Source organism: Exserohilum turcica (assembly GCF_000359705.1).
Source record: "Exserohilum turcica Et28A unplaced genomic scaffold SETTUscaffold_14, whole genome shotgun sequence".
Taxonomy (NCBI): Eukaryota; Fungi; Ascomycota; class Dothideomycetes; order Pleosporales; family Pleosporaceae; genus Exserohilum; species Exserohilum turcicum.
In genome coordinates, this window is record NW_007359959.1 from 1,330,545 (window position 1) to 1,342,923 (window position 12,379).

The window sequence follows — 12,379 nt, forward strand, 5'->3', positions numbered from 1 at the left end:
GTAGATCTAGATCAAAGTATATGATCACCTATCCCCTCCTCTTCTAGCTTAGTGAGCTTCTTTGAGTTAGGCTAGCAATCGCGTCGAGCAGGTATACCAGCGCGTCGGCGGCGGATTGTTCGTTCAGACACGTTGTAGACAGCAGCAGCGCGACGATTACTTTGTGTTTGATGGAGATTAATAGAAGAAATAGCAAGCTAAATATCTGCTTCATTTAAAGCTAATTAAGTAGCGCTACGTTGAGCCATTGTTCGTTGAGATAGGAGAGGTGCGCAGGTTTGGTGGGGTGCGGCGCTCGCTTACCTGCGGCGCTCGCTTGCCACATACGTCAAGTAAAACAAATCAAACGAATTAAAATGCATAAAACGGATACTGGAGACAACAAAATGAAAAAAAACACTTTAATCTCTTATACTCCATGTTCCTATTCTTTTCATTTCTTTTCCTATTCTTTTCCATTCTTTCTCATTGCCATTTCCCTTTTTCTCTTTACAGCACGAAAGAAAAACATTCACATTTACATTTACATTCACATTTACATCCGCATCCGGCTCCTTTGGTCGAAGCACAGACATTCAATGTCCCCATGATGGCAATTGCAATTTGCATCATGTATGCAGCGTATACTTTGATTTTTTTTTTCAAAACTTAGCTTTTTTTTTCTTTTTTGTTTTCGGTTGTTGATTAAAGCATGTTGACTTGTGTATGCATCTTTCCATGCAAGTATTTACCACTCCGTCCATCCGTGCATCCGCTCATCAAGCTATTTCTTGCTCGCTCCATGCATCCACCCGCCCGTCCACCTCCCTCGGTCTATCCATCCACCCGCCCACCTCCCACCCTCCATCCCATTCAATCAATCATGCACCCCCATCACTCACAACGACAACGACAATCACAATCACAAAGGCCAGAAAGCAGGAAGAAAAAAAAGAAGAAGAAGGTAAAACACATGATAAATCACAATAGCCATATCGCATATCATCCCTTTGACTACCTAGTCATCTTTCATCGTGTCAACATCAACATCATCGTCATCGTCATCATCATCCTCGCCAAACTCCACACCATACTCGGCACAAACGTCCCAGCGATCGCCCTTTGCGCTCTTACTGATGTATTTTGTGAAGCGTAGGACGCCCCTGTCGCGCAGGACAATGGCCATGTTGTTCCAGGCAGCGGGCTGGCTGAACAAGATGCCGTCGTCGTCGTCGTCGTCAGCGGCGGAGCGGTAGATGGCGGGGTCGGCCTTGGCTTTGCGGCGTTGGCCGGCACCCGTTGAGGTCGAGGGCTCCAAGGAAGATGTCGTCGTGGGGTTTTCCGAGTCGTCTTCGCCGGCCATGTACATTTCGTAGCCGCCGACTTCCTCTTCTGGCTTGGGCTGTTGGGCGGGCTTGGCTTTGCTGCTGCTGCCGTTCTTCTTCTTGCTCTTCTTGGAAGATCCGTTTTGCTCGGGTTTCTCGGTCGCGGCTTCTTCGGGTTCCTCGTCTTCGTCGCCCCAGCCGCGTGAAGGCGTGATACCCAGACAGACTTCGAGTTGTGGGTCTTCTTCCTCGTAGGCCGTCGCTAGTGTGTAGTCAAACCCACGACGGAAACGGCGGGCAAAGATGTTACTCTTTGTTAGGGTGATTCCCGTGACAAGCGAGATCCACTTCATGAAGGCGGGATGCGGGAAGAGAATGTCGACGAGGTCATCGTATGGTGTCATACCATCGTTCTCGGGATACGGCGTAGTTGGTATGGGTTGAACGGCCTGGCGGTAAAGGTATCGGTGCTTGTGCGGCGGGCGCGCGACACCGACTTTTGACTCCTTGTGATGTGGGTTGGCGGGTAGGCTAGGTTCAGCCTCGTGGTCCTTGGATTCGAGGTACTCGCGTAACCGCGCCGAGAACTTGTTCGACAAGAATTGCGCGAGTCGTAACGAGGACTCGTCCGAGAACATCTTGGAGAGCTCCTCCACGGTGTCCGGAACGAGATAGTTTGGGTTGATGAACTTGATGAGGAAGTCAATCTCATTCTCCGTGAGCTCGTCGTCTTCCTGCTTCGCCTGCTCTTCCCAAAAAGGGTTTTCTACCCATTGTGGTTGCGGCTCATCGAAGACGTCGGCCTTTCCTCCCTGCAGCTGGGCGAGCGAACTCTTCTCTGCTAGCTTCTCCTCAAGGCCCTCCTCATAGCCCTCTTCGCCTTCTTGCGGGATGTGGAACCATCCACTGATGGCCATGCGGATGCGCCCGCCGTCCTCGTCGGCCTTTTCTTCCACGCCTCTTCGGTACACCTCCTCGACGTCATGGAAGCTCTCGCCGGGCTGGACCGTGAAGAAGGAGAGTTGGTTCCAGGCAGGCGGAATCGACAGAGAAAAGTCTGGGCTCGGTACCTTGACCTTGTCGCCGTCGGGCGTCTCGAGGTCTTCGGTTGGGTACAGTCGCAGGGCACCCCCCCACTCGGGCTTCCATTCAATATCCGGGTCCAGCAGGTACAGGATCCAGCTGACGCGTCGGCTGCCAATGACGTCGTCGTGGCATAGCAAATGGCAGCCTGGCGTGTATACGTTCACAGCCATGTCGGTCTTTACCCCGCTCAATGGCCCAGCCCCTGTTATCGAAGAGAGGTACTTGCGAAAGGCCGACGAGTACAGCGAATCACGCAGGGTGAGCAGCGAGGGCAGGCGCTTGAGTGCCGAGTCGTCGAGGCCATCGAGGTTGGCGAGATCGCCAGACTGGTGGATCTTGTAGATGTCCGTCTCCTTGGGGGTGAAGTGGATGTGCTCGCGGATTTCGTTGCGGACATTGCGCAGCAGCGTGTCGTTGACGAGCTTCTGGATGACGGCGTGCTTGTAGCTGCGAGGTCGGTCAGAGAGGGCTGGGGCGGGTGCTAAGCATTGGGGGCATACGGCTGCGACTGGGCATAGGCATTGGTGTACTCGGCGAGCACGCTGGCGTCAAAGAGGCCGTGGCGGAAGTTGCGATGCGCCTCGTCGTCGGGGATGGCCCTCTTCTTCTTGGCCAGGCGGCTGGCAGGAGCTTCGTTCTTGCGCTTGCCCATTGCGACGGCGGCGACGGCGGCGGCGACGGGCTCGAGGGTGGCGGGACGGGGGGCGTTCAGGTGGTGGTTGCGGAGGCCAGGCACGGCGGACAGCTGGTGAAGATAAATGTGGTCGGCATAAGCTCTGGGCAATCGCCGATGCTATCGCTCGCTCTCACACCATGGTCGGTCCACCTGGGCTCGCGATGATTATTGCCCTGCGCGGAGGCCTTCCCCTCAACCTCACCGATGAGGGCTACACCAGCTGGCTACGGGACGGGCGCTGCACGAGGCCAAGGGAGCAGTGCGCTCGACGGCCGCCATGCTGATGGCGCGGAGAGCCATCTACTCCGGTTGGCTGGCAGCATGCTTCCGCCCACGGCAAGGCGTCGATGGCTGCGAACCCTGCATTCAACACGCCTGCTGCTCTCTTCACGCATGTTCCCGATATCTGCATGTGCGGCTAACGTGTTCCTTTGTATCGCCACAGGGCACTGCTAACTATCTGCAGCCACTGCTGCGTCTCTGGGAACATGATCGACGCCCTGCGACCGCATGCGGCCACGCCTCCCGCACGGCCACGAAACCTGTGGCTGGCCATGGCAAGACCAGGACGGGCATCGCGCCGTCGTCTGCTGCGCACCCCCTCCCTACATGTAGGTGGAGGTGTACACCTAGCCTGCCTGGCTCGCCGAGAACAGCTTGGCCATCTTCTCCTCGAGCATCTTGACGTCGTCGCCCACCGTCTTGATGTTGTTCACCATGGTCGTCTCGGCCTTCTTCACGTCCCTTTCCAAAATCTCCAACTGCCGCTCCCAGTTCTGAATCTCTTGCTCCTGCGCCGACTGCCGCCGCTCCAGCTCCGTCAAGACCTCATCAGCCTGCCACGCACTCGTATGCACAAGTCGCAATGTGCGTAGCCGCTCGAGGACTAGCGGTAGCATGGGCGACAGCTTGTCAATAGAAGGCAACGTGCCATACAGCGCATTGATCTTGGCCTCCTGGTCCGGGTAGCCTGCCGCTTTGCTGTCATTCGACGCCGCGCCAGCTTCTGCCGCTTCCTGCCGAACCTCCTTCAAGTGCTCTGCCTCTGCCGTGAGCTTCTTCACGTTTTGTGTCACCGTGTCCAGGTTGTTGGATGCGGCATCGCTAATCAGACCAAGAGTCTGCTCCAGCCGCGTGAGCGTCGTCGCGACCGGGAAGGGCGTGTGGTCGTTGAGTTCGGGCATCGTGTTTCCGTTTAGGCCCAGGCTGCCTTCCATCTGCGTGAGGCGCTTGTCGAACTCGGCCGCCTGGTTCAGCACGAATTCCAGCTGGCTCCTCTGCACCTGGGTTCCCGGCAGCGGTGGCTGGTTCGCAATGGCCTTGCTAAGCTTCGGGCTGGGCTCAAACGGCTTGTAGCTATCAAACTTTTGCACTGTCCGGTCGAGCATCGCCTGTGCACCCCGCACGCCGCCTTTGTGTGCAGCATATATCGTGTCCACCTTGCTTGCAATCATCTCCATCATTTCCTTGGGGTCTTGCTCCTCAATCTTGGATTTGTCCCCGCTCTCCACTCTCTGCTGGTACTCGCTTTCCAGCGTCGCCAGCTCGCGCTTGATTCTGAGCAGCTTCTTCGCAAATCCCTCTTCCTCTTCGTCGCTATCATCGCCTAATATCTCGCCCCGCCGTCGCTGGCGTCGTGTCGATGTGCGATAGGACTGGCGTTGCGCCGTGATGTTGTCTGAGAAATCAACACCCCGCGCGTCTATTCGAGCAGGCTGAAATCGGCTGCGGGCCTGGTCGGGTTGCAGGCGCTGGTGACGGACTGCCGAGTCGTCTTCATTGTCGTCGTCGTCGGCGTCCGACTCAGAAACGGCCGTGGAGGCTTGTATCGTCGACACATCTTCGGCAAGTTCTGGCGTTTCATAAATGTCAGGCGCCGTGTCAATGCCTGGAAGATTGTCGTACTTTGGCCTCGTTGCTTCAGACATTGTGAAATCGAGGCGGGGTTGACTAGCTGGCCGAATGCCGGGCCTTGACGGCGGCTTTCAGGCACGCGTTCGCTGGTCCTGTCGCGACTTGCGCTAGTCCCCACCTGGCTTAGCCTAGCCATGCTGTCTTCACTGCTAGTATCCATGCCAGTGCCACATGTCTAATGCCTTGGGCCGACTTTTTGTCCCTCTTCAACATATACGCATTAGCTCGTGTAAAGTCAAGCATCACCGGCGATCTCATTCATAGGCATGCTTCGCAGCGGACAGTCACGCCATGCTGCATTGCAAATGTCGTGCTACATCTAGAGCTTGCTTTCTCATCTGATTTATGCCTGAACCTTGAACGTACGACCACTGGCTGTCTTGCGCTCCTTCTCCTCTGCCTCGGGTCGAGCTCTGCGGAGAACTAATCATGTCAGTGGGCAAGCTAAATAAAAGCAAACGTCTAGTGGCATACCTTGGAGGAAGTCGGCGGTCCGCTTGCGCATTCTTGAGTGAATAAAGGCCTTGGAAGCCTTGATATGGTAGTGGAAGTAGTCACGGAACGTTTGGATGTGTGAGATGACCTCGGCCCGTCGTTGCTTGGTGAGATGGCGAGGGAAAAGCACTGCACCAGTTAGCAATGCACAATGTATACTGCAGGTTTTCTTACCAAAGGTAATGTAGCCAATATCAGCAGAGCCAGATGTGTCGACTCCCGGGATGCCTTGCAACTCCAGAGGGGCTTCGTTCCTGAACAGCACTTGCGGTGCGTTTTGGATCGCTCTCCGCCTGGCGTCGACAAACTCCTGGAGGAACACCTTTCCAAATATCCTGTCTGTCTCTTCGCGGAACACCGTCGAGAAGATGACCGTGACACGGTCGTGGCTGGCCTTGACGTATATGGCTTCCTCCTCTCGGTAGTGAATGGCACGTACGTCACCACCCTCTGCCACACCCTGCGGCGCCGCCTCGGATGTGTACTTGGAAGCCTCCTCTTGGAGATGGTGGAACTCGTCAAAGGCCTGCTCGAAGGGTGCGGCCATGGCGTTTCGCTTGAGGAGGGCCACGCGGTGGACGAGATCATCCTTGGCCTCTGCATACCGTCAGCTCTTTCCTCTGCCCGCATGCAATTCATCCGCACCTTGGTCTTCTGGCAGGCTCTCCAGGTCTACCTGGACGGAGAAGTCGTATCCCGACTCGGGCTCGACAATGTACGGCCCGTACTCGCGCTGCAGGACGGCTTGTGCACCATATTGGACGAGTTCGTTGAAGCATTTGATGCGCAGCGACACGATAATCTTGGTCTTGCTCTCGGGAGTCGAGATGTGGAAGGTGACGCCATCAAAGTCGGAGACGACCTGGTCAATGTTGGCTGGAGCTCCTCTGTGCGTTGTTAGCTACCTTGACTGCCGAGTGGGAGGCAGCGGGGTAGGGCGGACCCATTGACGCGGTCCCTGAGTAGGGACTCGATGAGGACGTTCTGGTAGTCGAGCAGAAGCATGGCGGCGGTTCCAGCTCCTTGCGGGGGATCTGGCGTAGTCGGGGGGCGGGGAGCTCTCGAGTCGGGCGGTGATGCGGAGGACGGAGGTGTGCTGTGGTGATGCTGGAAGGTGGGCCTAGCGCCAGCCGTGGGGTCAGGCCCTTGTCTAAAAAGTTTCCAGAAACATGCGCTCTTGCTCTTGCAACCCGACATTCACCACCGGCGCATAGCGACCTGCCTTTTGCCAGCAGCGCCATGAGTCGCGACGACTGCGCTTGAACACCTTGAGATTACTGCTTCCGCCATTGTCTGGCTTGTTGTATGAAAAAAGCGCAACATGGTCAAGTCGTACAGGTAATGCGCACACGCAGCGCACCCCCATGCAAAGCTCCTGCTGACCTTGGTACAGCAAATATGAGCAGACCGACGCTTTCGGCGTGGTCGCGACGGCTACCTCGAACATTGTCTGGACCCCCGAAGGCCTCACCCAGCCGGGCTCCAGTCGGCCTGCAGGCGCCGGACGCGCATACGCCGCTGCCAACGAGGAGGTGCTGTGCTGGGATATCAAGAAAAGCGAGCTTGTGAGCCGCTGGCGCGACAATTCCTGCACTGACCAAGTCACCGTCATCCGCCGAAGCGAGGTGGATCCAGACATCTTCGCCGTTGGGTATGCAGACGGAAGCATACGCATTTGGGATGCGCGCACGTCGACCGTCGTTATCAGCTTCAATGGTCACAAGACGGCAGTCACAGTCCTTGCTTTTGACCAGAGCGGCGTCCGATTGGCCAGTGGTTCCAAAGACACGGACATCATCATATGGGATCTGGTCTCCGAAACAGGCTTGTTCAAGCTGAGAGGACACAAGGGTCAAATCACCGGGCTGCACTTTATCCACCCTGAAGATGCGCCGCAAGAGGATGGCGTCAGTGGCGAAGATGTGGAAATGGACCAGGACCAGGCGTTTCTGCTGTCCACCAGCAAGGATGCGTTGATCAAGATTTGGGACGTCACCACTCAACACTGCATCGAGACGCACATTGCGCAAACAAACGGGGAATGCTGGGCTCTCGGGGTCTCGCCAGATGGCAGTGGCTGCATCACAGCCGGCAATGACGGGGAGCTCAAGGTGTGGGCCATTGATCAAGCCGGCCTACGAAGAGCTGGTTCAAAGATTGGTGAAGCCACAGACTTGGAATACCTTACCCCACGAGGCATACTATACCGGCAGGGCAAGGACAGAACACAGGGCATATCGTTTTACTCAAAAGCCGACTACATCGCGGTGCATGGCGCTGAAAAGGCCGTCGAAATCTGGCGAATCAAGACTCCAGAAGAAGTCAGGAAGAGCTTGATCAGGAAGAGGAAGAGAAAGCGGGAAAAGTCAAAGAACGAGACAAATGGGGATGCGCAAGAGGAGGCTGATGCCGATGAGAAGATTAACCCGGCTGACGCTGAAATTGGCGAAGTCTTTGTGCCATACGTGACCATACGGACGGCTGGAAAGGTGAGGTCGGTTGCATGGATGTATATCAAAGGAACCAAGAAGCTGCAGCTGCTCGTCGGCACCAACAACAACCTACTGGACGTATACGAGGTACCCCAAAGGAGCAAATCAAAGAGCGAGGAAGCACCTGACTACTCGCGGACTCTGGCCGTTGAACTCGCGGGTCACAGGAACGACGTGCGAGCGCTTGCACTCAGCTCTGACGACCGCATGCTGGCCTCTGCGTCAAGCGGAGGTCTTAAGATCTGGAACGTCAAGACGCAGAATTGCCTGCGTACACTGGAGTGCGGATATGCACTTTGCTGCGCATTCCTGCCAGGCGACAAGATCGTTGTCGTAGGCACGAAAGACGGCGACATTGAGCTGTACGATATTGCGGCATCCACGTTGCTCGACAAGATCTCCGCACACGAAGGAGCCGTGTGGACTATGCAAGTTCACCCTGACGGAAAATCGCTTGTTACCGGCAGTGCAGACAAATCCGTCAAGTTTTGGAATTTTGACATTATCCAAGAGGAGATACCAAGAACGAAGCGCACAACACCTCGTCTCAAGCTCATCCAGTCGCGTATACTCAAGGTCAACGACGACGTTCTTAGCGTGCAATTCTCGCCCGACTCTCGATTATTAGCCGTTGCGACTCTCGACAATACTGTCAAGGTGTTCTTCGTGGACTCACTAAAGCTCTTCCTCAACCTATACGGGCACAAACTGCCAGTGCTCAACATGTCCATCTCGAGTGACAGCAAACTCATTGCTACTTGTTCTGCTGATAAAAACATACGCATCTGGGGTCTAGATTTTGGAGACTGCCACAAAGCTCTGTTCGGGCACGAGGACAGCATCATGCAAATCTCCTTTATTCCGCACCCTGTCGACAGCGACGAACGCCACCTCCTTTTCAGTGCAAGCAAAGACAAGACAATCAAGAGCTGGGATGGCGATAAATTCCAACAGGTTCAGAAGTTCAAGGGTCACCACGGCGAGATCTGGGCCATGACGGTAGCGCGAACAGGTGACTTTGTCGTCACAGCCAGTCACGACAAGAGCATACGGATCTGGACACGATCAGAAGAGCCCATTTTCCTTGAGGAAGAGAGAGAAAAGGAGCTCGAGGAAATGTATGAGAAGACGCTTGCAACAAACCTCGAAGACGAAGAAGACCCGAACGGTGAACGCGCCGAAGCAGTCGACGCGAGCAAACAAACCATCACCACCCTCACAGCGGGTGAACGCATCCAAGAAGCCCTGGACCTTGGTATAGCAGACTTGGAAGTTGTTCGCGACTGGGAAATCCAAAGGAAATCCAATCCAAAGATTGCACCACCGCAGCGCGACCCTCTCTTCCTTGCCCTTGGTAATATATCAGCCGAACGCCATGTCCTCAACACCCTTTCCAAGATTCCTGCTGCACAGCTCCATGATGCACTCCTTGTCCTGCCTTTCTCTTCTCTACCCGCCCTCTTCACCTTCCTCGCCATCTGGGTGCGCAAACAATGGAACATCACCCTGACCTGCCGTGTCCTCTTCTTCATGCTCAAGACACATCAAAAGCAGATTGTCGCAAGCAGAGAGCTCAAGACGGTGATTGAAGGAATGCGAAACGACCTCAGGAACACGTTGATGGGAAACAAGGATTTGATTGGCTTCAACGTTGCAGCTATGAGATTTGTGGGCGAGAGAGTGGACGAGGCACAGCTGGTTAGATGGGAAGATGTGGATAAGCTGGATGAGGAGAAGAACAGGAAGAAGAGAGGGTTCATTGATGTAGCATAGAGTTTCTCAAGGCATAAGCTAGGCGGCGCACTGGTTCGGTTCAAAATTACTGTACTATGGATTGAATTACGGCATGTTGATGAACGTATATTGTACTAGACGCTTTTTTTTACTCAGTGAAGCAACTTTACCCTACTAACCCCTATCCAATCACGAAACCTCTTCCTCGGACCGCACATTCTGCCACATTTCAGCAACACGCCACAGCTTCTCCATGCCGATAGCCCGCAAGACGGCCCCGCGCTCGCCACGATATTTCGCATCATACAGCTCTTCGTCGACCTCGGCCACACCAGCACGCTCAAACACAACAGCCTTGCCGTCGTCGGCCCACCTCTCTCCATTCGCCAGTCTGAGAAAGCGGTCTTGCACGGCACGCGCAATGCCGCGGTTGTGCTCGTCGAAATGGTCCTCGAAGTTGTTCAGCAGATACACGACGTCGAGCTCGTGCGACGCCAGGCCTTGGAACGAGCCTTCAAGCGGGTTCGGCACGTGGAAATGATAGCGCGAGGCGCGTTTTGGCGGCGTGCTCGCTTTCCAGGCTTGATGTGCGGTTAGTGCTGGGAGGTGGAAGCGCAGCTCGCTGACGAGCTCGAGCAGGTGCTCGTCTTCTTCTTGCTTGTTTGGCAGCGGCGTCTGGAGATTGTAGGCGGTGAGGAGGACTTGGGTTTCAGCTGGGGAGATGTGTTTTGCACACGCTTCCTTGAAGCAGTCCAGTGCATTGGGCTGGTTGAGGATGCGGGATTTGAGAATCAGGCCGTCGTGCGCGGTATCCCCGATGACGAATTCACGGCACCACGAGGGCTTGTGGACGGCGCTCTGCCCGCTCATCATCGCTTCGATGGTTACCTCACGAGTTACGAAGTCGTTGTCGACGGTGGCGGTGAAGTGCTGGGCGAGCGGCAACTTTTGCGCCAGTTCTTCAGCATCAGTTTCCAGCAACGCTTTTCTCCTGGCCTCCGCATCCGCCACATCCAGCTTCAGGTATGTAGATTGTTCTTCGAACATTTTCTGCTGCCACGCTGCGTTCCGCCATTTCCGCAGCGTCGCCTCGCCGCTCATGATGACGACGCGTTCAAACAAGCCCTGCGCCCCTACATTAGCACAGAGCAGCGTCGAAAGCGAGATGCCGCCCGCCGACTCGCCCGCCGCAGTAACATTATTCGGGTCGCCGCCGAAGCCCGCGATATGGCGCTTGATCCAGCGGAACGCTTGCACCTGGTCCTTGTATCCCATGTTGCCCGCCGCCTTGATATCGTCGCTAGCCAGGAACCCAAAGACACTAAGCCTGTAGTTTATCGCAACCCCGACAACCGGTTTCCCAATCTCGATACTGCGTTCGACGAGCCGCCGCATTTGGTACTGCGGCCAGCTGTTCGAACCGATGCTCAGCGCGCCGCCGTGGACCCAGACGAAGACCGGCAATGCTGTCTCCCCTGATTCCTGTATAACAGATTTAGGCGCCGTGACGTTCAAGTTTAGACACTCCAGCTCGTCCATTTTTTCCTCGGGGCCCTGGCCTGGCTCGAATGGAAGCTTGACGTTTCCTGCGAGCGTTAGACCCCATGCTTGGCCTGCGCGGTGCTGCGGACATGACGGTCCAAACTGCGTTGCATCCACCACGGCATCGCCGTCGGTTCCCGATTTGATTTCGTCGTTGAGCACAGAGTCTCTGTACCGTCCTGGTACCGATGCGTATTTCAGATTTCGAAACTCGATTGTTTGTGCGGAGAGCTTGCCGCGCAAGGTGCGTTTTAGGCTGGGATGGCGCAGTTCATCTGGGCTGTTCGACGACATGGCTACTTAAAAGGATTTGTGGGGTTCCTGTTTGGAAAAAAGGGGTGTGTGGTTGGTGGACTTCAGACGTCAGGCCTCTCTCTCTCTCTCTCTCCTACTTGGCATAACTTGTTTAATCTGTCTGCGAATACGATTTAAAAGTCTCTCCCCCGCCCAGTGCGCTGTCTCCCCGGAATTGCCAGGTCATCGGGATGTGGGGTGGCGCATGTGGGGCTTCGACCTCGGTAATGGTGGTGAAGACAGCTGATACCGGAGGTTTTCCGGAGGGCGCTGGGACATTGTTCGTCTTGACGTCTTTGTCGTGGTTGGAGGTGGAAAAATGGTTGGGAAATGCGCTGAAACTCTATTTTACTCATGGTATGCAGTTGTGGGCCAGTACGCTAAACTAGAAACTAGAAGCCAATTGCATCAGGCAGCTTGGCCGAGTTAAGCTTGACTCTTTTTCTTACTGGGATTTGCCGTAGCTTCGAAAGCTTGTTGCCGGAATCCACAACTCTATATTCATGGTCGGTCCTTGTAATAACGTGTTTTATCAGTAAGCGGCCCACATCAGTAAGTGGCCCACCCCACCAAACCTGACGCGACGCTCTACTCAATTGCTCTACAGCAACTTAATAAAATTAAATTAAATTAAAAGATATTATTCTTTATCTAGCTTTACATGAAGTCCGAGTATGTCCTTGAACGTGGCACTTCGTGCACGTTGGCGGCGCGCGCTGACGTCGCTCGCCAGTCTGGTTCTGGTCACCCCCTATTACTACCCTTTCTGCCTCTGCAATGATCTGCTAAGCCTATTGGACCTGGAGCACCCCACTAGAAGCGATATATTGACGCTGCCGCTC

General features: G+C 55.2%; 5 protein-coding genes across 5 annotated transcripts; 1 reads left to right on the forward strand and 4 right to left on the reverse strand.

Moving 5' to 3' along the window:
* Nucleotides 1-676: 676 nt before the first annotated feature.
* Nucleotides 677-3,091, reverse strand: SETTUDRAFT_176441 (uncharacterized protein). The gene is made up of 2 exons (XM_008025478.1): nt 2,891-3,091; nt 677-2,837 (listed from the first exon to the last, which is right to left on the reverse strand). The coding sequence occupies exons 1-2, from the start codon at nt 3,040-3,042 to the stop codon at nt 998-1,000; spliced, it is 1,992 nt and encodes a 663-aa protein (XP_008023669.1). The 5' UTR covers nt 3,043-3,091; the 3' UTR covers nt 677-997.
* A 390-nt stretch (nt 3,092-3,481) lies between these two features.
* SETTUDRAFT_168272 (uncharacterized protein) lies at nt 3,482-5,017 on the reverse strand. Its single transcript, XM_008025479.1, has one exon. The coding sequence runs from the start codon at nt 4,992-4,994 to the stop codon at nt 3,696-3,698; it is 1,299 nt and encodes a 432-aa protein (XP_008023670.1). The 5' UTR covers nt 4,995-5,017; the 3' UTR covers nt 3,482-3,695.
* Nucleotides 5,018-5,283: 266 nt separating this feature from the next.
* On the reverse strand, nt 5,284-6,536 carry SETTUDRAFT_168273 (uncharacterized protein). The gene is made up of 5 exons (XM_008025480.1): nt 6,419-6,536; nt 6,121-6,362; nt 5,650-6,072; nt 5,455-5,604; nt 5,284-5,403 (listed from the first exon to the last, which is right to left on the reverse strand). Exons 1-5 carry the CDS (start codon nt 6,478-6,480, stop codon nt 5,324-5,326), a joined length of 957 nt encoding a protein of 318 aa, XP_008023671.1. The 5' UTR covers nt 6,481-6,536; the 3' UTR covers nt 5,284-5,323.
* A 260-nt stretch (nt 6,537-6,796) lies between these two features.
* SETTUDRAFT_183808 (uncharacterized protein) lies at nt 6,797-9,812 on the forward strand (the record flags this gene model as incomplete). The annotated part of the gene is made up of 2 exons (XM_008025481.1): nt 6,797-6,813; nt 6,869-9,812. 2 exons carry the CDS (start codon nt 6,797-6,799, stop codon nt 9,738-9,740), a joined length of 2,889 nt encoding a protein of 962 aa, XP_008023672.1. The 3' UTR covers nt 9,741-9,812.
* Nucleotides 9,813-9,851: 39 nt separating this feature from the next.
* SETTUDRAFT_183809 (uncharacterized protein) lies at nt 9,852-11,537 on the reverse strand (the record flags this gene model as incomplete). The annotated part of the gene is made up of 1 exon (XM_008025482.1): nt 9,852-11,537. The coding sequence occupies one exon, from the start codon at nt 11,535-11,537 to the stop codon at nt 9,891-9,893; it is 1,647 nt and encodes a 548-aa protein (XP_008023673.1). The 3' UTR covers nt 9,852-9,890.
* Nucleotides 11,538-12,379: the final 842 nt, after the last annotated feature.

Excerpts from the sequence above, each read along its gene's own strand:
- SETTUDRAFT_176441 (XM_008025478.1), bottom strand. The coding sequence starts at position 3,042 with ATGGGCAAGCGCAAGAACGAAGCTCCTGCCAGCCGCCTGGCCAAGAAG. Across the intron at positions 2,838-2,890 it reads GCCTATGCCCAGTCGCAGCC|CTACAAGCACGCCGTCATCC; the intron begins GTATGCCCCCAA and ends CCGACCTCGCAG.
- SETTUDRAFT_168272 (XM_008025479.1), bottom strand. The coding sequence starts at position 4,994 with ATGTCTGAAGCAACGAGGCCAAAGTACGACAATCTTCCAGGCATTGAC.
- SETTUDRAFT_168273 (XM_008025480.1), bottom strand. The coding sequence starts at position 6,480 with ATGCTTCTGCTCGACTACCAGAACGTCCTCATCGAGTCCCTACTCAGG. Across the intron at positions 6,363-6,418 it reads CTCAGGGACCGCGTCAATGG|AGGAGCTCCAGCCAACATTG; the intron begins GTCCGCCCTACC and ends AACAACGCACAG. Across the intron at positions 5,404-5,454 it reads GACCGCCGACTTCCTCCAAG|TTCTCCGCAGAGCTCGACCC; the intron begins GTATGCCACTAG and ends TGACATGATTAG.